Source organism: Acinonyx jubatus, chromosome A1 (genome assembly GCF_027475565.1).
Source record: "Acinonyx jubatus isolate Ajub_Pintada_27869175 chromosome A1, VMU_Ajub_asm_v1.0, whole genome shotgun sequence".
Lineage (NCBI taxonomy): Eukaryota > Metazoa > Chordata > Mammalia > Carnivora > Felidae > Acinonyx > Acinonyx jubatus.
The window spans coordinates 125,344,170-125,371,269 of NC_069380.1; the positions used below are offsets into that span (position 1 = coordinate 125,344,170).

Consider the following 27,100-nt stretch of genomic DNA (forward strand, 5'->3'; position numbering starts at 1 on the left):
CAAATTGTACATATAAGTGAGATCATACAGAATTTTTTTTCATTAAGCATTATGTCTTTTATTGAATTATATATTTATTTAAAGACAAGTTACTTAACATACAGTACAGTATTGGTTTCAGGAGTAGAACCCAGTGATTCACCATTTGTATGTAACACCCAGTGCTCATCCCAACAAGTGCCCTTCTTAATGCCCATCACCCATTTAACCCTTCCCCCCACTTACCTCCCCCTCCAGCAGCCCTCAGTTTGTTCTCTGTATTTAAGAGTCTCTTATGGTTTGCTTCCCTCTCTGTTTTTATCTTATTTTTCCTTCCTTTCCCCTGTGTCCATCTGCTGTGTTTATTAAACTCCACATATGAGTTAAATCATATATTGTCTTTTTCTCCCTGACATATTTCTCTTAGCATAATACACTCTAGTGCCATCCACATTGTTATAAATGGCAAGATTTTATTCCTTTTGATTGCTGAGTAGTATTCCAGTGTGTGTGTGTGTGTGTGTGTGTGTGTGTGTGTGTGTGTGTGTATACCACATCTTTATCCATTCATCTGTTGATGAACAGTGGGCTCTTTCATAATTTGGCTATTGTTGATAGCCCTGCTATAAACATTAAGGTGCATGTGTCCCTTCGAATTAGGATTTTGTATCCTTTGGGTAAATACCTAGTAGTGCAATTTCTGGGTCATACTGTAGCTCTATTTTTAATTTTATGAGGAACTTCCATACTGTTTTCCAGAGTGGCTGTACCAGTTTATATTCCTACCAACAGTGAAAAGGGCTCCCCTTTCTTTGCATTCTTGCCAACATCTGTTGTTTACTGAATTGTTCATTTTTAACCATTGTAATAGGAGTGATGTGGTATCTCATTGTGGTTTTGATTTGTATTTCCCTGATGATGAGTGATGTTGAGCATTTTTTCATGTGTCATTTGGCCATCTGGATGTCTTCTTTGGAGAAGTGTCTATTCATGTCTTTTGCCCATTTCTTCCCTGGATTACTTGTTTTTTGGGTGTTGAGTCTGATAAGTTCTTTATAGATTTTGGATACTAACCCTTTATCTGGTATGTCATTTGCAAATACTTCTCTCATTTCATCAGTTGCCTTTTAGTTTTGTTGACTGTTTCCCTCACTGTGTAGAAGCTTTTTATCTTGACAAGGTCCCAATAGTTCATTTTCATTTTCCTTGTCACTGGAGACGTGTCTAGTAAGAAGTTGCTGTGGCCGAGGTCAAAAAGTTTGCTTCCTGTCTTCTCCTTCATATAAGATGTTGATGTTTTCCTATCTGATATTTAAGTCTTACATCCATTCTGAATTTTTTTTGTATATGGTGTAAGAAAGTGGTCCAGTTTCATTCTGCTGCATGTCACTGTCCTGTTTTTCCAGCAAAATTTGCCAAAGAGGCTGTATTTTTTCCATTGGGTACTCTTTCCTGGTTTGTCAAAGATTAGTTGGCCATATATTTGTGGATCCATTTCTGGGTTCACTGTTCTGTTCCATTGATCTATGTTTTTGTACCATACTCCCTTGATGATTACAGCTTTGTAATATAGCTTAAAGTCCAGAATTGTGATGCCTCCAGCTTTGGTTTTCTTTTTTCAACATTATTTTAGCTATTCACCATCTTTTCTGTTTCCATACAAATTTTAGGATTGTTTGCTCCAGCTCTGTGAAGAATGCTGGTGGTTTTTTTTTTTTTTTTTTATAGGAATTATAGTCAATATGTAGATTTCTTTGGGTAGTACAGACATTTTAACAATATTTATTCTTCCAATCCATGAGCATGGAATATTTCCCCATTTGTTTGTGTCTTCTTCAGTTTCCTTTATAAGCTTTCTGTAATTCACCTATAGATCCCTTACCTCCCCTAGGTTTATTTCTAGGTATCTTACGGTTTTTGGTGCAATTGTAAATAGGACCAATTCTTTGATATTTCTGTGGCTTCATTATTGGTGTATAGAAATGCAACCATTTTCTGTATGTTACTTTTATATCCTGCAACTTTGCTGAATTCACTTATCAGTTCTATCAATTTTTTTGATGGACTCTTTCGGTTTTCCATGTAGAGTATCATGTCATCTGCAAAAAATGAAAGTTTGACTTCCTCTTTGCCAATTTGGATGCCTTTTATTTCTCTTTGTTGTCTGATTGCTGAGGATGGGACTTTTAGTCCTATGTTGAACAACAGTGGTGAGAGTGGACATCCTTGTCGTGTTCCTGACCTTAGGGGTAAAGCTCTCAGTCTTTCCCCACTGAGGATATTAGCTGTGGACCTTTCATATATGGCCTTTATGATGTTGAGGAATGTTGCGTCTACCCCTACTTTGTTGAGGGTTTTTATCAAGAAAGGATGCTCTGTTTTGTCAATGCTGTTTTTGTGTGTCTATTGAGAGAATCATACGGTTGTTATCCTTTTTTTTTTTTAGTAACGTGGTCTATCACGTTGATTTGTGAATACTGAACCAGTCCTGTAGCCCAGGAATAAATCCCACTTGATTAATTCTTTTAATGTACTGTTGAATTTGATTTACTAGTACCTTGTTGAGAATTTTCCATTTCCAGGTTCATCAGAGATATTGGCCTGTAATTCTCCTTTTTAGTGGAGTCTTTGTTTGGTTTTGGAATTAGGTAATGCTGGCTTCATTGAGTTTAGAAGCTTTTCTTCCATTTTTATTTTTTGGAACAGTTTGTGAAGAGTAAATACTAATTCTTCTTTAAATGTCTGGTAGAATTCCCCTTGGGAAGCCATCTGGTCCAGGACTTCTGTTAGGAGATTTTTTGATGACTGATTTAATTTCTTTGCTGGTTATGGGCCTGTTCAAATTTTCTCTCTTCTCATTTCAGTTTTAGTAGTGTGTGAGTGCCGAAGAATTTGTCTATTTCTTTCAGTTTGCCCATAGTTTTATAAGTGGCTGGTTATGGGCCTGTTCAAATTTTCTCTCTTCTCATTTCAGTTTTAGTAGTGTGTGAGTGCCGAAGAATTTGTCTATTTCTTTCAGTTTGCCCATAGTTTTATAAGTGTTTGCATTTTTGTGATATTACTGTGATCTGTCCTCTTTCATTCGTGATTTTATCTATTTGGGTTTTCTCTCCTTTATTTTTGATAAGTCTTGCTGGGAGTTGATCAATTTTTTTTTTTTTTTGGTTCTTTAAAAGAACCAGCATTTAGTTTCATTGATCTCTTCTACTGGTTTTTGTTGTTTATATATTATTTATTTCTGCTCTGATCTTTACTATTTCCCTTCTTCTGCTAGCTTTAGGTTTTATTTGCTGCTCCTTTTCTAGCTCCTTTAGGTGTAAGGTTAAGTTGCGTATTTGGGACCTTTCTTGCTTCTTGAGATAGGTCTGAAGTGCTATGTACTTTCCTCTTAGGACTGCCTTTGCTGCATAGCAAATGTTTTGGACTGTTGTGTTTTCATTTTCATTGGCTTCCATGTATTTTTTAATATTTTCTTTAATTTCCTGGTGAACCCTTTCATTCTTTACTAGGATATTCTTTAACCCCCAAGTATTTGAGGGCTTTCCTTTTTTTTTTTTTTTTTTTCCTTGTGGTTGATTCAACTTTCCTGATTTGTTTTTAGGTCTTTGAACTCTGCAGCAAGGATTCTTCACACGTCTTCTGTGCTGTTTTCAAGCCCAACCAATGGGGTCATTTGACTGCTATTCTAAATTCTTGTTCAGATATAGTGCTTATATCTGTTTTGAGCAAGTCCCTGGCTGTGACATTTTCTCAACCTTCTTTTGGGGAGAATTCCTTCTCTTGTCCTTTTGGCTAAGTTTCTATCTTTTGCTTGTTTTAAAATAATGTTATGTTTCCTGCACCTGAGAGTAATGTTATATTTAAAAGGGGTCATACATTCTCTAAGGACTGGCACTTCTCAGAATGTTTCTGGTGTAGGCTGTATGCACTCTGTTCTTGCATATTGTCTGCTCTTTGCCACTGGTCAGTCATTTGCAGAGTTCATCCTTGTTTGCAGTGGAGAGTATTTGGATCTTTAACTACGTGTGCTTTGATTTTTTTGTTGAAATAAGCCTGGAAAAAGGAGGGAAATGTCTGATCAAAAAAAAAAAAAAAAGGAAAATGCAAAACCCAAGAAACTATGAGCCTGATTCCAAAAGGAAAAAAAAAAGTAAGCCTGTTCCTACCAGAACAGGTGCAGGTGTTGTGAACCACTCGACTTTTAGTAGACTTAATGTATCCCAGGTGCTGGCTATGCTGATCTTCTGGAGGAGAGGCCTGCTGTGTTGGCTCAGAGTCTGTCTTGCCCCAGTACATAAGCAATTGCCAGGCACAGAGGGGTGCGGTTTGGTATATATGGGGTCTGCCTCTGCTAGGGGTTGCTGTATTGCTCTCTGAAGTCCCACCATGTTGGCATGGGTGGGGGGAATGGCACCACCTCAATCTCTCATCCCTACTGGGTATCTCACACCCCCACTATTCAGGGAACCCTCACTCAATAGCATGGACAGTCAGCTCACCCTGTGCCACAACTCTCCTGCATTTTTTTTGGACATGTGACTGGGATTCAAAACCCAAAGTCTTAAAGGACCCAGCACTGCAAGGATCTACCCACATACTCCAGAGACTCTCCATGCTTTGTCTGAAATCCTTTGTTCCAGAAAACCAGTCACAGACTTGCATGGTGGAAAGAATGTTTGGTGTAGCACCGCTAAAAGAAGCAAATTTTATATTCCCTCTGGGTGCATCTCTGTCTCCCTGGTGATGAAAAGCATTTCGCTGGTGATTACATGGTTTTTTGTCCTTGGAGAGGCAATACACCCTGTTCCAAAAGTACTCCAGGAAGGGGAATGTTCTCTCCCAACACACCTAGAGATCTCTACACCACACTATGTACCCTGGAGCCAGCTCCCCCTACCTCAGGAGCACCACAGCTCCACTCCAAGGAAAGTCAAGTACTTACAAAACCTGAGAGCTTGACCTCTAAACACTGTTTGCAAAAAATACCCTGTAACACCCAGTACTTTTTGTTCCACGGTCCAGAGAGGTTTTCCTCTCCTGGAAACTAAATGCCACTGTTCTCAACCCTTCTCTCTTTCTCTGCCTTTTGTCTGTCTATGGCAGGGGATCCCTACCCCTCCACAGCACCGCCATTTTTCTCTTCTCTAATTCACTTCCACACACTTCACAGGTACCATGCTATCTCACTTCAACTGTGGAAATTTTTCTGCCACTCTGCAAGTTGATATCCTAGGTGTTTCAAATGATCTGACCTCAATACCACTGTGTTTGAGGATCGAGGAAAGCCCGGAGTCTCCCTACTTTCCTGTCTTTGTAACTCCTCCCATAGCATCATGTCTTCAAGGTCCAGCCATGTTGCCTCAAATGGCAGGATTTCTTCATTGCTGATGGTTGGATAATATTACACACACACACACACCACCACCACCACTTCTTTATCAATGATCCACAGATGGATAATTAGGTTGTTCCATGTGTTGGCTATTGTAAATAATGCTGCAATAAACATGGAGGTATATCCATATTTTCAAATTAGTGTTTTTGTTTTCTTCAAATAAATATCTAGAAATGAAATTGCTGGATCATATAGTAATTCTATTTTTAATTTTGGGGAGAACCCCCATATTGTTTTCCATATGGCTGCACTCATTTGCATTCCCACCAACAATAACAGTGTACAATGGTTCCTTTTTATCCACATTCTAACCAGCATTTGTTAATTCTTATCTTTCTGATCTGCCGACTCTAACAGGTGTGAGGGGATACCTCACTGTGGAATTCATTTGCATTTCCATAGTGATTGATGATGTTGAGCATAATTTCTTGTATCAGTTGGCCACTCATATATCTTCTTCAAATATCTTTTTGAGTTGTTCTCTAACTTTTAATCAGATTGTCTTTTACTTTTGAACTTTGAGTTCTTTGTATATTTTGTGTATTAGCCCCCATCAGATACGATTTATAAACATATTTTTTCCCATTCGATAGATTGGATTTTCATTTTGTTCATTGTTAGCTGTGCAGAAACTTTTTAGTTTGATGTTTTGTTTGTTCTTGCTTAGGTTGCTTGTGCTGTGTCATATCCAAAAAATCATTGCTGAGACCCATGTCAAGAACTTTTCCCCCATGTTTTCTCTAAGAGGTTTACAGTTTGAGGTCTTATAATTAAGTCATTCATCCATTTCAAATTAATTTTTGTGAGTGGTATAAGATAGTACATTTTTCAGTCTTTTCTCCATGGAGTATTGGCTCCCTTGTCAAATACTAATTGATTATATTTGTGTTTTAAAGAGCTTCTCAGTTCCGTTCCACTGTTCTCTGTGACTGTTTTTATGTGAGAAACATACTGTTTTGAAGATAATAGCTTTATAGTATAATTTGAAATCATTGTGCTGTTTTCTGCTTTGTTCTTTATTCTCAGGTTGACTTTGCTTATTCAGGATTTTTTGTGATTACATATAAATTTTAGAATCATTTTTCCACCTCTGTAAAAAACGCCACTGGAATCCTATACTGAATCTATCCTGTACTGAATCTATAGATTGCCTTTGGTATTATTGACATTCTAGCAATGTTTTTAAAATTAATGAACATAGGATACTTTTACTTTGTGTTTTCTTTGATTTGTTTCATCATTTTCTTAGAAGAGAGCTCTTACACTTCCTTAAATTTCTTATGTGTTTTATTGTTTCTGATGCTATTGTAAATTAGATCATTTTATTTTTCAGACAATTTATTCCTATATAGAACACTACTGATTTTTCATTGTTTACTGAATTTAAATCTAACAGTTTTGGTGGAGTCAGGATTTTCTTCTGGTCTGATTGCTGTGTCTAGAACTTGAGGTACTATGTTGAATAAGATGGGTGAGAGTGGAAACAGTTCTCTTGTTCCTGATCTCAGAATAAAGGCTTTCAGTCTTTCACCATTGAGTATGATGTTAGCTGTGGGCTTATGTGGCCTTTAGATACAGGAAGGAATGTACCTCAGCGTATCAATGTGTTATCATGAAAGGGTGTTCAATTTTGTCTAATGTTTTTTCTGCATCTTTTGAGATGATCCTATTTTTTCTTTCATTGTGTTAATATATTAAGTTTGTTGAACCATTCTCCTATCTGAGGGATATATACTATTGTATCATGGTCAGTGATTATTTTAATGTTGAGCTGAATGCATTTGCTATTTTATTGAGAATTTTGCATGTATATACTAGAGGGATATTGGCCTGTAGTTTCCTTTTGTTGTTGTGTCCTTCTTGTGCTTTTGTATTAAGGTAATGCTGGCCTCATAAAATAACTTTGGGAGTGTTCCCTCTTTCTCAATTTTTTTGTAGAGTTTGAGGAGGATTGCTCTTAACTCTTCAAACGTTTTGTAAAACTCACCAGAGAAGCCATCCTGTATTGGCATGTTTTTGATTACTGATTCAAATGAAGAAAAACCCATTTCCTTTCTAGTAGTTGGTGTGTGCAGGTCCTTCCTGATTTAGTCTTGGTAGTTTGCATGTTCCAAAGAATTCCTTCTACATTGTCCAGTTTGTGGGCATATAGTTGCTCACAATAGCCTATTAACATTCTTTGTATTTTTGTGGTAGAAGCTGTAATGTCTTCATTACTTTACACTGTTTTTGATTTGGGTGCTTTATCCTTGGTTAGTCTAAAGAGTTGTCAATTTTGCTTCTTTTAAAAGAGGAAGTTTTTAATTTTGTTAACTTTTTCTATTGTTATCTTTATTGCTAACCTGGGGCTTGGTTTCACTTGCAAGTTTTCTTATTTCTCAATGTGTGCATTTACTGCAATGAATTTCCCTTTATGACTACTTTTAGTACATCCCTTAAGTTTTGGTATGGTGTGTTTTTATTTTTGGTTGTCTTAAGATGCTTTGTTACTTCCACTTTAACTTCTTCTTTGATCCTTTATGTTCAGTTTAATTTCCATGTATTCATGACTTTTCTAGTATTCTTCTTGTTACTGGTTTCTACTTTATACTATTGTGGTCAGAGAAGATATTTGATATGATTTCAGTCTTCTTGAATTTGCTAGGTCTCATTTTGTGGCTTAACATATGCTCTATAATAGAAAATATATCATGTGTGCTTGTGAAGAATAATATTCTGCTGTTAAGATCTATTTATTCTGTAGTGTTCTAATCTGCTCTGTTTGGCAGAACTATCCATTGTTTAGAGTATCAATGACCCCAACTATTCTCGTATTATTTATTTCTCCATTTAGCTCTGTTTTGCTATATGTATTTAGATGCTCTGATGTTGGGTGCATAAATATTTACAATGGTTACACCTTCCTGGAGTGACCCTTTTGTAATAGAATATTTATACATCTTCCTGGTCTCTCTTACTATTTTAAATTATTTTTAATATTTATTTTTGAGAGAGAGAACGAGCTGGGGAGGGGCAGTGAGAGATGGAGACGCAATCTCAATCAGGCTCCGAGCTGTCAGCACAGAGTCCAACACGGGGCTCAAACTCACAAGCCATGAGATCATGACCTGAGCTGAAGTCAGACGCCCAACCGAGTCCCCCAGGCACCCCTTAAGTTTAATGTCTGTTTTGTCTGACCATGTTTTTCTCTCTTTAGCTATGTGTGTTAGTCTCTGTTCATCCTCTTCCCTTTCTTTTAGGATTCTCGAAAGGTGTCTTGTCTATGAATAATTGTTAGTTCTTGTGAAGGAGCAGCAAAGAATAACCTATGTTGCCATCTTAGTGATGACACTCTAGAAATAAGAATTTTAAGTTGGGTCAAAATGTAATTTTTAGCAGTTTGGTAGCCAAATGTAATACACAGCCATATCTAGAGGAAACTTGGAAGTGCCTTGGATGAAGGCACTTCACTAGAGGAGGGGTGGACAGGCTTGTCGACCTTATTGACTAACTTTGGTGCTTTCTAGGAGGGGATGTCAGTAGAATTAGTTAATAAAGTAGATTTTCTTCACAAAAGGAATAAAGCCTAGCATGGGCTACTGTAGTTGTAGCACTACCCTTTGTACTGCTAAAGCTGAGCTTCTCTCACCTACAGATAATGTTAAACTCCTGTCAGGAGTAGGAAAGGCAGGCACCAAACTTTTTCTACATCCACCATGATTTGTGAAGGCCATACAATAACCCTTATATATAAGAATCCAGATGAAGCAGGAGAAAGCCACCATCTGGTCAGGCCTGGCTAATGATGAGGACTCGGACTAGAATATTTGACTACTTATTGTAGCAATATGAATCTTTGGCTTAGTTCCGGTTCTCTTCAGCTTTGGAAGGCTTTCTCCAGCACTTCTTGAGGCAAGTATATTTAAATTCTTATTGATTGCTCCTCCTGAATTGTGTCTTTAAAAGAGCTCACTTGCCAGCTCATTGTGCTGCTCAGAAATCCAGAGTTTTGGCCCTCATGTCACCCAGCTGGCAGCAAAATGACCTTTTTTTCCACCCTGGTTCATCTAGTTCCACAAAGGTCTTATTAGGAATTTGAGAATAGAAAACTGAGCACAAATCATAGACTTTTAATAATGAGATGAAAATGATTATTGCAGTATGGTTGTAGGAACTGCTTACCCTCTATAAAAATGATAGCAATTCTGATTATTCTTTCAAAGTGAAGTTGAAGACCGTCCAAGTGCCCCAAATAGTGGTTAGGACTTTCCTGGGGGTGGAGAAAGAGACTCAATTTCCCAGAACATCTTTTGAAAACAAATGACATTTCACAACATGGTATAGCCATTGACATGTACTAATACATTGTTGCCTATAAAAGAAAATTTCTCTAGGACCTAGAGTGGTGGGCATGGGAAATCATTTCGATAGAGATCTCTTATGGCCATTATACATTTTCACTGATTTAACACATATTTTAAAAATATGTATAACAGTATAATTGAAATGTAATTCCTACCTCATGAAATTGACCCATTTAGAGTGTACAATTCACTGGGGCTTAGTGTATTCTGAGTTGTACAACTTTACTGTAATCAAACTGAAACATTTTCATCACCCCAGAAAGAAACCCCACAGCCATTAGCATTCATTCTCTCTTTCCTCAACTTGCCATGCCAGCCCTAGGTCACCACTAACCTACTTTCTGTCTCTATAGATTTGCCACTTTTGAACATTTCATATAAATGCATTCATACAAAGGTAGTCCTTTATGTATACTTATTTAGCATAATTTTTCAAGAAAAACTTTCTATGATTGAATGATAACCCATTATATGGATATACTACACTTTGATGATCCATTAGTTGATGAGACACTAGGGCTGGTTTCTTTTGTTGTTTATTAGAAGTTGTGGCTGTAAACATTTGTATACAATTTTTTATATAGACTTGTTTTTATTTCTCCCAGGTATATACCTAGTGGTAGAATTGCTGGGTCATACTGTAACTATGTTTAACGATAGTGAATGCTTGACTTTACTTTCTAATGGGATGTTTCATGCACCTCTAATCCTCCCCATGTCTGGCAACCACTCATCTGTTCTTCGTGTCTGACAGTTTGTTTGTTTTTCTATTGTTGTTTTAGATTCCACATGTAAGTGAGATCATATGGTATTTCTTTCTTCATAAGATTTAATTCACTTACTATAATGCCCACAAGGTCTATCCTTGTTGACACAAATGGCAAGATTTCATTTTGAATGTTAAATAATATTCCACTGTGTATATATATAGACCCCATTTTCTTTTTCCATTTATCAATTGACACTTAGAATTTCTATTTTTAATTTTTTGAGGAACCTCTGTTTTCCAGAGTGGCTGCACCAGTTCACACCCATGGTGCATAAGCATTCTCTTTTCTGGACTTATTTACCAGAACTTCTTTTTAAGATTATCACTTCTCACCTTTCAAAATGACTATTTTACTGTTGCTTTGTTTTGCATTTTTCTAATGACTAATAAGGCCCAACACGTGTTCCCTTTTCATTTACCTGTTTGCCATCTATAGGTCTTCTTTAGAAACAGGTCTATTATGATCCTCTTGCCCACTTTTTAATCAGATTTTTTATACATTTTAGATAATCCTTAGATAATCCTTTGTCACATTTATGATTTGCACATATTTTATTAATTGTGTTGATGGTTTCCTTCACTATGCAGAAGCTTTTTAGTTTAAAAATCTGACTTCAGGGGCACCTGGGTGGCTCAGTCAGTTAGGTGTCTGACTTCGGCTCATGTCATGATCTTGCGGTTCATGGGTTCATGAATTCGAGCCCCATGTTGGGCTCTGTGTTGACGGCTTGGAGCCTGCTTCGGATTCTGTGTCTCTCTCTCAAAAATAAATAAGGATTAAAAAAGAATTTAAAAATCTGACTTCAAAAGCAAACTAGTGGGACTATTTCAATTAATTGGCCATAGATGCCTGGATTTGTTTCTGAGCCGTCTATCCTGTTATACCTACCTATGTTATGTTTTCATTCCTACTTACACAACATCAAAGAATCAATGCTACTGTCAAGCTTTCTATATTATAAGGTTATACCTTCCATAGATAGTGATTCCCCTTACAGATCTGGGCATGGAAAATGACAACATTGAGAGAATGGATTCTAATTTTGAAGTAAGTTCTCTGCATAAAATATTATCCAACAGCAATGCACTGCTGTTGGTGAAAGCAAGACTCCATCTTTGCTGCAAACTTCATTGTTGTCTTGCCAGCCACCCACACCATCAGCATCCATCAACCTCAAAGCAAGACCCTCCACCAGCACAAAGATTAATATTCACTGAAAGCTCAGATGGTTAGAAATTTTAAAGTATTTTTGAATTATGTACATTTTTGACACATAAACTCATATACACTGGGAAACCAAAAAATTCATCTGGCTTGCTCTATTGCAATGTTCACTTTAGCGAGGTGGTCTGGAATTGAACCGACAAGATCTCTGAGGTATGCCTCAGATTATGTCTGATGGCCACCTCCATCGGTCTTAGGTAGCACAATATATCAGAGTACCAATCATTATGATAGTTGTTTCACAGTCTACACTATAAGCTTTCACTATTGAAAAAATTAGAAAATTAACTAGATTTAGAGTATGGTTATTGATTAGCATAGAATTCCCAATTCAGCTGAAACCAAATAGTTGCAAGAGAGTGTCCAGGTTAGTAGTTCAAAGCCAGTTTTACCATTATAAACTGGGCAAATAAATGTTTCAGCAAAGAACTAGATAATTTTGTGCCTGTTTCCTTACCAGGAAATTATTTCAATACTAGCACCTACTTCATGGACGAAAGGAGGTACAATATATCAAGTTCTTTGAATAGGACCGGTTATATGATAACCATTCAAATATTTAATTAATACTATTATCATAGCAGGGTTGGGTTCACTTGGCACTTTATATTTTCTCCTTTGAGCCTTGTGACTCTGAGCCTTTGAGCTCTGTAACTAAGTAAGGCAAATGTCAAAAGTAACCTGACAAAAACATGACTTGATGGTGAGGCTAGATTTCCCATCTTCTGACTGATAATGCATCTACCACTCACCATACCCTGGCACCCTCTTCTATAGAAGACTGTTGTAATATGGTGTTATTTTCCTGGTCAAGCCCCTGAGAGAATTCTGGCTCTTGGGATTTAGGTTCATTTTACTAACCTCAAGTTGTAAACCAGCATCAGGGTGTGTCTCAAAGCCCAGATTAAAGGAATCACATGTGACAAAAGCTTACACAGATTACTGTTTTATGAGACTTTCAAGTCCAGTGCATTCCCAAATGCCACTATTTAAGGAAACTAAATATTAGCATGAGAGAACTCAATCTGTCCATAAAACCTTTGTGCCAAATTATGGGATTTTTTTCTCTAAGTTCAGTGGAATCTTAGCATCCTTACTTAGCACTGGGAAAATCCCCAATAGGATGCATATAGTCCTACATCTTGGCAATAAACACATTGTTTAGATCCATACTGTTCTTCCTCATCTCCTCTAAATCCAATCCTACAATTAATCACATCGTATTTTTACAATACATAATGAGTGAAATTCAAGCTCAAAAATAGTCATTTAACTCCACAGTATCATAACTAAATTTTAAGTTTTTCCAGAGAATTGCTTTTTATCTTTCAATATTACTTTTAAAAAGTATTCTGGGTTATTAAAGTGTTTAGACATGGATGTAAAATATTAGTCTATTTTTTTCCTCCTTTGGTCTCAGGAGCTGAGATGAAATCAAATGATTTAATCATTCTGAATCCATGTGGCTCCTTTGAGATAGGGCCAGATGTAAGCAGAAGGATTTATAGGGCGTAAAATTCAGAATGGATTAGAAAAGCATTTTTGTGTCCAGCCCAATACATCCTAAATCAAAGTCCCCTGAATGGACTGGGGAGGTTGTCATGGCAACTAACAGGCAAGCTGAGCCCCTGGAATGTGAAGGCAAACAATAGAGTGTTACGATTGTGTACAGAACAGCCAACTATGGCTGCTTCTGCCCAGGTACAGTGACACAGCGGTAGAAGTGTCCAACTGCCACCACCTTTTTTTGTACCTCCTGGCTATTCTGGCATCTCTTTGGGAATGTATCAGGTCCTTTCCCAGAGGTCAGTAAAAACACTGCTGCTGATAGATGACAGAAACCCTAGGAAAATCAGCACCAACAGATAGATGCAATGGTATACAAAGCAGTGAAGGGCTAAGAGGACACAAAAATTTCTGAAAGGAGGTTGAAGCACATTTAAGGTAAATCCAGTGACTCCTTAGTGCCACCTTGTGTCCAGTTAGATGCTGAAAATTTACGCAAAGCCCAGCCTCCCTCCTTTCCTGGGGCCCCAGCAGGGCGGACACAGAAAGAGTCAGACCAGACCCTGATGATGTTTGGTAGCCCCTATTGCAGGTTAAGGAAAACATGTAGTTTAAAAGCTTTGATAGAATCTGAAATGGGACAAGAAAGATATGCCAAATAACATCCATCTTAGCGAAGTTTTCAAGAAGCTACCTGGTACCCAGGAGTTGGAAGGACATGTTGTGGCAGATCCTCGACGTTGCCCTAACTTCTGCAAAGAGATTTGTTGGTGTTCATTCAGCCGTGCTGGTAGCAAAAAAAAGGGGGGAAAATAAAATGGGAACACAGCCGTGAACAAAAGAATTTGATAGCAAGATGATAACATTTGTTCAAATTGCATCTTGGGCCCACCTCTTCTCTCTCACACAATAAATCAGCGAAAACCATCATCAAGTCCCATTTAGTTTTCAGCAGAAGTGTAAAATGACCAAGCTGTGTTTCTCTTTGTTTCCTCCAGGGTTTGAATTTTTTGAAACAAGTGCCAAGGATAACATTAATGTCAAGCAGACATTTGAGCGTCTTGTGGATATCATCTGTGACAAAATGTCAGAGAGTTTGGAGACGGATCCGGCCATCACTGCCGCAAAGCAGAACACAAGACTCAAGGAAACCCCTCCTCCACCACAGCCCAACTGTGGTTGTTAATGTCCCCACAAAGGCAGTTCTGCGGGGCGGGGGGCACATCACCAACCAACAGCATTTATAAATGGTTGATTAACCTTCATTTATACTGCCTAATAATTATTTGAGGGAAATCTTTGATGTCAGTGGCTCATACATGCATTCAATTCGTGGGAGATTTCCTGTGTTAATATGTGGCAAATATGTGATCTCAAATTTGTAAGGACTATCCATCTATAAACATCTGGTATTTGCATGTAATTTGTTACTTGTCTTTGTAGGCTCTTTTTGTTTCAGATTTCTTCTCAAGATTAAGCTACTGCTGGGACCTCAGACTGTAATTTCACTACAACTGACTTTTGTGCCACGGGTTCAAATTTGCAATTCACTTGTATGGATGATAAACGAGGAATTGTTTGTGTGTGTGGACAAGAGGAGATCTCAGGAGACCGTCATGGGTCTGGTTAGTTTACCGTTCAGGAAATGTGTCTGTTTTTCAGTGTTATTAATAACTGAGGAGACCATTGACTATAAAGAACTTAAAGTACTGTGTTTGAAACTCTTGCCAATTTTCTAAGACATTAAATCTAGTTCCAGTGTGAGAAGTAGAATTATTTAATAGGAACTAGATTTAAACAATCCTCTTAATTTAGTTGTTTAAATAATCAATGTCTCTAACCCAGGGTTACTGTTGCCACTGTATGTGCCCAACATTCTGAATAGTTGAGGGCACCAACAGCCTGAGAGGCATCTGGTTAAGGCATGATATGACAGTTGTTTTAACCAAGACAGGTAGGAATACCTGTAGCACTCAAAGGACTGAGTTCACCCCTATTTCCCTAATAACTGCCCCCCATTACACACAAATCACCACCACTTTCTGAAACCATCACCAATGCTCAGAATCAAGCTCAAGTTGAAGCTTGTTAGAGCCCCTCTTCTCACAGGATAGAGGCTTGCTTCCCAAACCAGTGCCTTCTGTTCACACCTCAGCTACATTCTTGTACCTAATACAAGTAATTTAAACAATATCCCAATGGTTCAAAGATTGAGGAAAAGACCATGTTTATCTCTAGTCTTTTTCAATCCAGTTCTTCCTAATTCTAATGCATATCCCCATTCCCTGTAGGAATAACAAGCATACAAATCTCACCAGCTCTTTTCACTGGGCACCAGAAGGAAATTGGCATCCTCAGCACATCCAATATTATTTGCAGTTTAGATGTTAGGAAGGCACAGATTGGCAGATGTAGAAGGACAGTTTCATTAGGTAGAGTCACTTTCCCCATCTTTTGGTCGCTATGTTCAAGTTGTTTTTTTTTTCCCCTCTCTTCATGCACAGTTCCTGTAAAAGTATTGGGTGCAAGTCTTTTTAGCAAGGATACTGATAGGTAAATTTGCCATTGGATAATAAATGTCTACAAGCTAAAGAACTAGGTCATATACATTATTAGTAAGAAAGTGAAATTTACAGAATACCTGTGGGATGTGTTAAGCCTATCAGTGTCATTTCTCACCTTGAGCTTCAGATCCACTAATTGGTAATAAATTTCCACCTTGGCACCCTAGATGGCAGGCCACAGCTTAGTAAAGACAAGAATGTCTTATTGGATTTTAATGGGCCAACAAGCTTCAAGAATTCCAGAAATGACAGTGAAGGGAAAGAGAAGGGGAGTAGCAATCAAAACATATTTGTTTGCTACAGAAGCCTATTTGCATGATAGTGCACTATTTCTATAACCTGGACTAGAACATGGCCATGTTCAATGATAGAGCTGTTAGGTTCAGTTGTATAATCTAATACCAAGCAAGAAGGCAAGGAAAACTTGCCTCTCTCACAGCCCCATCCCATATACACATACAGATGTCCAGGACTTAAGTATGAAGTCCACATGGCTTTTACAAGGACCTGGCTATATGTATTATTTTAAAGGGGAGAGCAGAATCAGGGTCAGAAACGTAGAAGGTAAAGAGCTGAGTTTTACTTTTGTGTAAACCCCTTCTCTGAGAAACTGACTGAAATTGGCCCTAAGACCAAAAGACCAAGTCAGGAGCCTACTTCACAATGTTAGACATGACTAATTTGAACTAATTAGTTCAAAATTTGACTAATTTATGGCAGTCAGGGAAGCGGGAGGCCCAAGTGTCATTGCCAAGGAATTGTGGATACTTTGTTTTCCAAAACTCATTTGAGGTGGGGCTTTCCTAATTCATTCTCTGTCCTGAAGCTCCCACCCAGGTGTGAGTTTCAAGGAGAAGTTTCCAGGGGGGATTGTAACAGAGCTCAATGCTATGAAGCATTAGAAAGAGAGAATATTCTCTATTCCCAATTTTACTAACAGATTTTGGTTTTAAAATTAAATATTTTTTGTCATAAGAGGTAATGCTGGAGGATTCAACTATATTACTTAAAATTTTTAACACTAATTGCAATGTTTAACCTTTTTGCTGACAAAACACACACACTCAGCCTCTTACATTCTCTCCATCCCTCACAAAAGCTTAATAGCCACAAATTGTTTTTAATGATGGCGTAAATTTGTATTTACAAGATCAAGATACCTTAAAAAGTACATAGTGTGTTCATTTAAAACATCCATCTTGTTGTATTTGATACAATTCAATTAGTGTTTCAAGTATGAATCTGTCTCTCTGATGCCCATCTTCTCACCCTCACCCCTGCCATTACTTTGAGAAACAAACCTTGATTGTTGAGCAAATGCTTCCAAGAGCTTTGGTGTTGGCACATTCCTTTCCATTCTTAGTTCAAGTGCAAACCTGGACTGGAAAATTTTTCATCCAAATAGGTGTCCTCCAAGTGGATGGGCATTTACATTTTGGAGGACATGAATGGATGAAGAAGGTGCATGATATTTCTCAAGTCCTAAGATGGCAGTTTAAACGTGGCATCCCATGTTTGGGGTCCTAAGAACAATTGAGTTAGGACAGTCCATCCCTTCTTTGCTGCTGCACCCCTCTCCAGCACTGCCTTGGTGAACTTTGCTGTAGGTTCTTCTAATTCTTGCTGAGGTTTACCTCAAGTCAGTATCCCTTTGCTGCCTGGTAAATAAGTGCTAAGATTATTATTTCTCAAGGGAACTAGGATGCCTTTAGTTGTAGCAGAAAACTGTAGCATCATTATGATAAATGTGAAGGATAAATTCTACAAAACTAAAACCTAACTTCAACAAGACACTCAAACACATGGTGAGCATGTATCTTTCACCTACTTAACTCTGATCCAGATTCATTATAGTCCTTTTGTTGAACACACCAGTCATTTTTCAGGGACCAATTTAAACCTCCAATTTTGACCAAGTCTATGCTGAAAATAGACTTTCACATATTAAATATTTTTTACAGTAAAAATACTCCACTATTAAATGAACTTCCATAAAGCAACAGTAGTTTTGGAATGTGGTAGTCTGTTATCAGAGGTTCATCCTGATGGGCTTGGTTCACTGTGTGTCTTATTGCACAATGAGTATGTCTTATGCCATCCTCGGTTGACCATGTGGCACTTGTCAGACTATGTTTAAAATGGATCCAGACTCTACCAAGCCATCTTAAGGCTGAGGTAGTAGCTGCATGTGAAAAACTGTGACCTAAATCTTATCTTCAAGTCATGACTAAAACCCTTTGAGACCAAAAAGTGTTTGTGAATAGTTTTCATATACTATTAGAATTCTCAATCAGGTATTTCTGGTGTGGTATATTTAGGAAGTGGTCTTTCTGTCTGAAGAAACTTTAAGTTAGAGAGTTTGCATGACTGGTAACTCAAACTCTTTGTTCATTTGTGTGTATACTCAGAGTGCTATGTCAGGGTAGCATGTGAGCAACTTGACCCATGTGGCCTTTCTATTCACCCCCCTGGAAGATATAACTCTGCAGCACTGCTTTGCTTTGCCTGTTTGTGTATACTACTTGTGCTTGAGTAGTGCACCAGTAAAATGAAGAAGCCTTTCCAACAAGCTGAACTGGTAGGGTCAGTTTTCTGGATTGCTTTGTATTTTAAGTGATTTTTGACCAAAGCAACATAAACCTGTTTTCTATTCTGGAATGAATTAAGACAAATTGGGTCAAAGATGAAATTTATGACCAGGAAAAAAAAAAAAACCTCTTTCTCCCTATGATGCACTTAAAGGGCTCTAGATTCTGGAAATACAGTATCCCCTAAGGGTACAAAAACAGGTCTGGGATATTTATTTAAAATAATATGTATGTATTATTAGCATTTCATAAGTAAATGTTTTTTTTTCTTAAAAACCTTTACAGAAATGTTGGACACTCCAATCAACTAATTCCCTTTGGTAGATTAAAATATTTACACTTAGGCCACTTCCAACACACACAGGCACACGTGCACGCGCGCACGCACACACACACACACACACACACACACACAGATACCTTTTATATGAAGGGAAATTTTCATATATGGTGCTTTCTCAGTGCTAGGGAAAAGGGAGCTTCTGCTGTTTTCCAAATGTAACTCACATGTTGTTTAAAAAGGTCTACACAATAGATTCTTTGCGCTGATTTGTGTGTTTGTGCACATAATTTCCAGTAAGAATAGAGAAAAATACGTTTTGCCAACATCCTAGAGAAAAATAATTTCCAAACCTCTGTCAGAGCATGTAGCTGGTAAGGAATTGAACTTTCCAGTTGTGGTTCTCTTTTCCACTTCCTGGTGGGTTTTTTTCATTTTTTAAAGCACTATCCTCTCACTGACTGACAGGACTGAGAATAGGATGTGAGAATCAAATTCCACCACTTCCCTCCCATCAGCACTACTGTTGGTGGAGTTTCAGTCAAAAAGTATTTGCTGAAATGAAGTTGGGGGTTTACCTGTGTATTTCCTTCACCTGTATTCATACTTTCCTTCCTAGTGGACAACTGAGAGTTGGCTGTGGCTTTTTTTTTAATGGCCATATTTCCATATTCATGTTTGTGTCTAGGGATTGCTGAAGTTCATGAATGCTGTTCTTAAAGACACAGATGGTACGTGACCCATACAGGCCCCTGGCCTTTCAGGGACGTGAGCATGACTTGCATCTGTCTAGTGGTTCCATATTCCTCATCAAAGTGAAATCTGGGGATTGTTTGCTCTATCAGTAGGATGGTTTTCCATGCATTGTTTCATCATCCCTAGGATGTGTGCTAAATGAAAACTTCCTGTAATTCCTGTTAATATATTGTTGTCGTCAGACGTGATGTGATACCGTTGGACTGTCCAAATGTACAACTATTTAATGGTGTTTGTGGAACTGAAATGTCTTAAATGTTGCATGAAATATGTTATAAAAATAGATTTGTTTTCTATTTTTCAACACCTCATAATTGAGGGTTCATGGGCCAATAAGTGCAATATTTAATGACTTACTCAGTGTATATAAACTAGCGTGCAAGAGTGAATTATAATGAATGTGTGAGATGCTTTGATGGCTGTATAACTTATTCAAATTATTTCTTGTAGCTGTATTTGTCTAGTGGTGCAATTTATACAGTAAGTACCTTATTGGTGTCATGTGAAACTCCTCTGTGCCTATTTTAAAGTACTTTTTTTCCTATAAAACCAAACATTTAGTATCTGCAAATATATGTCAATTTTGCGCTTTAGAATTGTGGATTTTATTTTTAAGACAGAAGCGATGTTCATTTTATATAGGCATTCCCTTCTTAAATTCAGAATTTTCCTCTTATAAGAGGCTAATTTAGATACCTAAGAAAAAATATGCACATAAGGTAAAGTCATATTTATTCTTCTCAGAAATGTTGATCACATATTCTGTGTACTAAGAATTTTTCTTGCATTTGTGTGTATATTTTGTTATTCAATTTTGTATTTTGTTGGCAAATTCAACACTGTCAACCCAGGAATTCTAAAACATTGATGTCTTTTTAGGTTGTAGTTAATGTTTTACTCACTTTCAATTCTCAATTGTCCACACTGGTGATAGAGGAGAAGCAAAAGTCAGAATTCTTAATTTTCTTTGGTATTTCAACATAGATTCATATATTCATCCTCAAACCCCCTTGGTTAATCTTACAATTAGAGGCCTAGAATTTCAGTGAGATGCAAAAATTAAAAAAAAAATTAGGCCTGGTTGCTGGATTAACAAAAACTGTAATTTTTTTTTCATGAGGTTTGAAGTAGATCAACTACCTTAAGTTTCTATATGCCAATTTAATTTTTAAGGCAAAACACTCATTTTAATATTGTACTTTGCCTTTTCATTTAGTTAGCAAAATAAATGATGATACCCATAGGAAGAAAAGTTATGATTTGTTCACTAAAAGTGATGAGAAACAGTTGGTTTTAGATAACCTTGGCCATCTGTACATCATATGAAACCTTCCATTCTTTCTACAGCAGTTGCCTGAAATTGACATGTGAGGATGTGCCAATAATCTTAAATGGCTTTGGGCTACCACCAGTGATGTGTGGCCCTATTTTTAAATGTGATAGCATGAAATTTATACTCAGCTCTCAAACCAACTGAAGAAGTCAAGTGAATGTGGATGAAGCAGGGAGATTAGGGATGACTTTGTGCCAAATTGGAAGAAAAAAAATATGAACGTAAGCAGGGAGCCAACACTAGAATAATTTAAGAGCATATGTAAATGTTCCGCTAGTCATCACAATTATTGAATACCATGTGCTTAGTGCTGTGGGAATTAAACAGGGAAGATGTATGGTTCCTACCCCTACATACTGACTGAAGAACAGGGAAAAAAATACCAGGATATTATGTGAATGCTAAATTATGGCAGGATAGAGGAGTAGAGAGAACTCTAAGAAGAATGAGACTCAAGAATGTGATCCCAGCAAGAATGAGATAATGAGATTTTTCCAGACAATACATGGGCAAGGTCACATTATGTTGCCTATGAATGGAAATGTGCAGAAGGGGCAGCTATATATCATTGCTTTTCTGCAGAGAACCCAACTGGCCTTGTAAAAGCCAACAGATTACCCTGTTTGGCAGCCTCTTGCTTTTGTCCCCATGAGGAAGACAAGTTGCAGCATCAACATATTCCTCTGTGCTGAGCAGCCCCAGACTCTGCCACAAAACATCAACTGCTTTAAAGTCACATAAGAACAGTTGATTTAGACATTTTGCCCATGCATCAAACCACAAAACATTGTATAATCCAATGTCAACAAGACAGATGCGTGCCCAGAGATTTTTCTGTAGTTCTACGTTTCCCACTGAGCATTTTGGGAAATGCACAAAGACTTTTGTAACCGGGCACTTTCTGGCTCCTCAGTGACTGTTCTATGGAGCTCTTCTTCAGAAAATATTCAGTAACAGCTTAGTGCTTTCATATAGTGATTGTGACATTTAGTTGAAAACTAACTGCTGCACAGCAAATATCGTGACTCTTATGTGTCCACAGGAGCTCTTGTCTGGGTTTAAAGCTACAAAGTATTCACATTGTGAAGTTTTAATTCTCTTTATTGAAATTGTGTAAAAACTGTATGTGCTCTATTAGGTATTAAGTTTGTATGTGAATTCTGTATAGAAAGTGGTTTTTGTTCTTTGGGTTTATCTTGTTTTATTTTTTGGAGATTACAATAAATATCTAAGAGAATATATTCCTGAATTTCTCAGCCTTAGTCTGGTATTTTTTTTTCCGTTTCCTTTCAGTTTGTATTATTTTTGGTCTTAGGATGCCTATTTTCATTTCTTGTTACCTTTCTCTTCTACAATCCTAGACACATTGGTGAGCTTGAACTAGAGAAAGAGTGTGAACATACTTTTATTTCAGGCTATGGTTTTCTCAAATGTGGATTTGGACTTAGCCAGAGGAATTAATTCTAACTGTAATCTTTGAGGGTAAATACTGTATTATACCAGACTGAATGCATTCCAGGGTCCTAAAGCTCTTGGTTAGAGAATCAAGAATGGCTGCCAACATACTAAAAAGTCACCTCTACAATGTCAAACACCATTTATCCTTGCATCTGCACTCCAGGGTCCAATGATCATATTGGTATCCCACTAGCACCGCTTAAGAGCATTCAAAAAGGACAATGTGTGAGTGTTGTGAGTTTTGTTTGATATGTGGTGCATGGTGTAGTGATGCTTCAGATGTGGTGTGGGCTTGCTTTGGTCTTGGACCTCAGGGCATGCTGAAGCATGCAGCCATCAATCTCTTTGCATCACAGCTGATCTACTAGTAGTTTCAAGATCTCTTAGTGATCTAATTGTGCTCCTAGTTCTATTTCTAGATATTTTCTTCTCAATGTGTTCTCAGGACCATTTCCAGACTCTTGCTAAATGTAAGTCAAGTGAGGTCCCGGGAATACTTACATGGGTCCAAACAGCTTCCTAAACTGAATTTGTTAACAGGAATCTCACCTATCTGAGTAGACAAAACTAATAGAATACAAAGAATCCACATGAAAGAAAAAAATAATAAAGGGCTTCCAGTTATATTGTCTATTCTATTCCTATTCTAATTCTATTCTCTATTTTAATTCATGACTCTACATGAAAATACATACACAAAAGTCCTGACCCTCAATGAACTCATATAATTTTAACAAAGCAAACTTCCCACTAGGAATTACCAACATTTATAAATTTAATTTTCCCTAAAATGTGTGTCTAATAACTGAACATTAGAAATTTATTTTAAAAGATCTCACCCAAAAATGTCTTCCTTAAAATTTTATGAAATACATTTTTTAGGGAATAGTCCTGTACCCCTCAGATACAGTGGTAAAAATCTTGCCAGGGGCAAGATTCCAAGATTACACAGGCTTCCTGGTCATTCTGAGTTTACTGTGGCCAAACTAGTTTCAATGTGTTGTAGCAGAAATTCCTTCAACTTTCATCTTTCTACCTTGGTAATAGTACTTAATATTATTATTAATAAAGTAATACTTATTATTATTTAGTAATAATACTCCTGGATTTGAATTAAATTTAAAAGTGAAGCTTCTGTGTGGCTCTTGCTTCCTCAACAGCATTAACAAGGTAGACAAGAAGAATACATCTGTTACCCTTAGAAGATGCTAGGCTTCCTACTGCACTTGAAAAAGATGTCTTTTTAAGAAAAGGGCACACAGCAGGCCATAGTCTTTGTATGCTTCTTGTGCAATTGTCACCCCTTGGCTCTCTTACTTCACCTACCAAGTCCAAAGAATCTTTAGTCTGGTGGAGAGGTAGTCTAGCTCTCTAGCTTTTCTTCCTGATCTATTTATGTCCTGAGTCCTTTACATTCCAGTTTCTTCTTGATGAACTCTAAGTCTCATATAATTTCAACTAAAAATCATATTCTCTATTTTTTAATGTTTTGTCTATCCCTTAAAACAATTTTACTGGTTACCTTTCTTCCACTCAGAGTATAAGCAATATAAGGAGGACAGTTATTGGGAGAAAATCTGGATTAAGGTTTCAAAATGGTATCTTAGGAAATAATTATAGAAAAATTTGCTAAATGCCAATATAGAGGTTACAATGTGAAAGCATACAAGAGGAGCAATTAACCCAGAATGGAGGCAAGGAGATTGGAATATTCTAAGAAGGCCTACAAGAAGAGATGAGGCCTAAGCTAAACACAGATCTAGAAGTTGGGTAGGGGCAGAGTGAAAGAAGATCGTTTCTAACAGAGCAGGAAATGGAAGCCAGGGAGGTATCTCAAAGCATAGTGTATACGTACTCCAAAGCCATTCACACAAGTGACCACGGGGTGGAAGAAAATGAGAGTAAGACTAAGGCTGAGATCTTGACACTTGTCTGAAATGCTTTCCAAGTCTGGATTTCATTCTCCAGTTGTGAAAGAGTCTTAAAGGGAGAAATTGGTTTCATCAGATTTGACTTTTGGAAGATCACTCATGTGATAATAGTGGAAACAGAAAAGCACCAGAAAAATGTCCTAACTATCCACAGTTACATGCCTGAGTTAAGGATGGCTCCCTATTGAGAAAGAGTGGGAGACACAGGACATTTCAGTTTAGAAGGGAGGTAGTGATAACCTGTAATATTCCAGCAGAGGGAGAACTAGAAATCAAAGGTGCCCCTGAGGTTTCTGACTCAGCTTATTACATAGATATTAATGTCATTATCTAAGACACAACAGTACAGGGTCTTATTCAAGATGGAGACATGGCAAGATTCTGAACTCACTTTATCCCACAGATACACGAAATCTGCAGTTATATGTGGAACAACATCCTCTGAAAAAAGCCCCTAAACACCAGCTGAATAACACATAAACAGTGGAAAAAAGGAGGCACACACACCACACACATATCAAAGTGTGCCAGAGAGGAGGATTTTGCCGTTAAACCCCACCCTGGACAAGGTGACCACCCCAAGCAGGAGGGACCTCAAAACCAAGAGCTTCTGCTTATGGATCAAAAGGTCTCTCCCCACATCAGGCATCCTAACTTTTAAGGCCTGTACCTCAAAGATGAGCCTGCAAAACATCTAGATTTAAAAGCCAAAGGGACTCATATCCATGAGAGTTGCAAGTATTTAGCAAACTGAAAAACTGCAATTAAAGTGCATGTGGGCTCATACTTCATCACAGAGGCACTCAGCTGGGAGGAACCCAGACTTAATGGCAAGGAGGCTTATTTACTTAAAGCACCATGCTGAGGAACACACATCTAATGTAACACATCTAGAGGCTGGAGATTTCTCTGGGGACTTAAGCTGGTGGGCATCATCTTTGTATTCTCCTCTCTACCACTCCCTCTCACTGCAATCTCTTGAAGGAGAGCTGTTTTCATCCTCTGGCACCCTGATTTGTGCGGTAGCTACACAGATAATACGTCTAAATCACCTGGCTCTTATGGCCAGGGGAGCTTATGTTTAAAGGTCCCAGAGGACTGTAACCCACAGAGACACAGTTCTTAAAGGGCCACCACACTGAAAGCACAGCAAAAGGCAACAGAAGGAGAAACCACATCTTTCTGTGAAAAGAGGCCTAATAGCTTATCTTGGTAACTGGGACCTGAAGGTCAGGATTATAATTAAACACACATCTAAGCACCCACAGTAATCTTCTCCAGAAACCTCATGGAGCAGATTTTATTTGTGTTCTCCCTCTACCATGTTACACAGGGCAAGTACCTCTCAAAAACTGGTGCATGAGACGCATACAAAAGCCCCACTCTATGTCTCTTGCTAAGTTTTATGTCTTATGCCTCAGTGTTTGTTGTTGCCACCCAGGAGATGTCCCTTAAGTGCCTACCTCTGGTGGTCACTGAGAGTTGCATTCCTGGGTCTCACGGGACCTTAAGGAATAAACTGGTGTTTCTTGGCAGTATAACACTCAAGTCATTGTGCAGAAAGCAGAATAAAACACAACCCAGTCTTTCATGAAAGAGACTTATTTGCCATGCCTGGACTTTCAGCCTCAGAAATCACCTTCTCCTTTGACACACAAAAAGGGGCCAACTGAATTGCACTGCAGGGATGAGGTCTTTGGAGACTCTCTTTGTGCTCTCCCTCTGTCTCACTTCAGACCACTTGTATCTCCTGGAAAGGACCTTGTATGCTATTCTGGCATGCTCATTTTTGTGACTGCCACTCAAGGGACACCTCTAGATAGTGTCCAGTAAGACCTATGATTGCAGTCACATAAAACTGTATATTTGCATACTCTAAAACCTGCTGCCTGATGGTCTGGCTCCAATATGCCCAAATCTACATGCTGAGATATTCCCATTTAGAATATTAACACCAGGAAATACTGGTAGCCACTAAAAATAAAATTGGCTGTTTGGAAATCACAAATATTTCAGAGACAACCAAAAGGGCAGGGTTTAAAGATAAAGTTTCTATGTGAGGTCATTCCTTCAATCATGGAAGAAGTCGCTTTTTTATCGAATGAATAAAAACCTGGGTGGCTCAGTCAGTTAAGCATCTGATTCTTGGTTTTAGCTCAGGTCATGATCTCACAGTTCGTGAGTTCAAACCCCATGTTGGGCTCTGTGCTGCTGGTCTGAAGCTTTCTTGGGGTTCTCTCTCTGCCCTTTCCATGCTCATGCACACACTCTTTCTCAAAATAAACAAATTTTAAAAATTAAACAAATAAAAACCAACATAAAGTCAAACAAAGAGAAGAAACAGAGGAGTGTCTTCCAAAAGAAAAAAACAAAACCTCAGAAAAAGCCCTTAACCAAATGAATAAATCTATGTGCCTGTTCACAGGGATGTTTACTGAGTTGGGAGAAGAATGGATGAACACATGGAGAACTTCAACAAAAAAGACAGACACTATAATCAAGTATCAAATAGATATCAGAGAGCTAAGGAATACATTAAATGAACTGAAAAATACACTAGACGTTCAACAGTAGACTAGATGAAGTAGAAGAAAGGATCAGGGAACTCAAACACAGTAATAAAACTCATCCAATGAGAGCAATAACAACAATGAAAAAGAAAGAAAGAAAAAAAGATAGCTTAAGGGACCTACAGAACATCATAAAGCAGACCATATTTAGCATTATAGGGGTTCCAGAAGGAGAAGAGAGAAAGGGTAGTAAGCTTATTTGCAGAAATAATGGCTAAAACTTCGATAACCTTAGGAAGGAAACAGACATCCAGATCCAGAATCCCCAAGAGTGCCAAACAAAATGAACCAAAAGAGAACCACAGCAAAAACATAAAATGTCCAAAGTTAAAGACAAGAAGAGCCTCTTAAAAGCTGAAAGAGAAAAAGCCACTGGTTAGGTACAAGAGAACTATCACCAGAT

At 37.8% G+C, this 27,100-nt stretch overlaps 1 protein-coding gene and 1 long non-coding RNA gene across 8 annotated transcripts in view; one reads left to right on the top strand and one right to left on the bottom strand.

Moving 5' to 3' along the window:
* Window positions 1-17,359, top strand: part of RAB3C (RAB3C, member RAS oncogene family) — a 368,220-nt gene extending 350,861 nt beyond the window's left edge. For all 4 annotated transcript variants that reach the window (XM_053223209.1, XM_053223205.1, XM_027041571.2 and 1 more), the window contains one exon: window positions 14,216-17,359. In XM_053223209.1, the coding sequence (XP_053079184.1) occupies window positions 14,216-14,403 (188 nt within the window). In that variant the 3' untranslated portion in view covers window positions 14,404-17,359. The remainder of the gene's footprint in view (window positions 1-14,215) is intronic.
* LOC113594360 (uncharacterized) overlaps window positions 9,476-27,100 on the bottom strand; it is a 74,001-nt gene continuing 56,376 nt past the window's right edge. For all 4 annotated transcript variants that reach the window (XR_008298782.1, XR_008298781.1, XR_008298783.1 and 1 more), the window contains 3 exons: window positions 15,533-15,724; window positions 13,912-14,004; window positions 9,476-9,623 (listed from right to left, as the gene is read on the bottom strand). This is a non-coding gene — a long non-coding RNA (uncharacterized LOC113594360). The remainder of the gene's footprint in view (window positions 9,624-13,911; window positions 14,005-15,532; window positions 15,725-27,100) is intronic.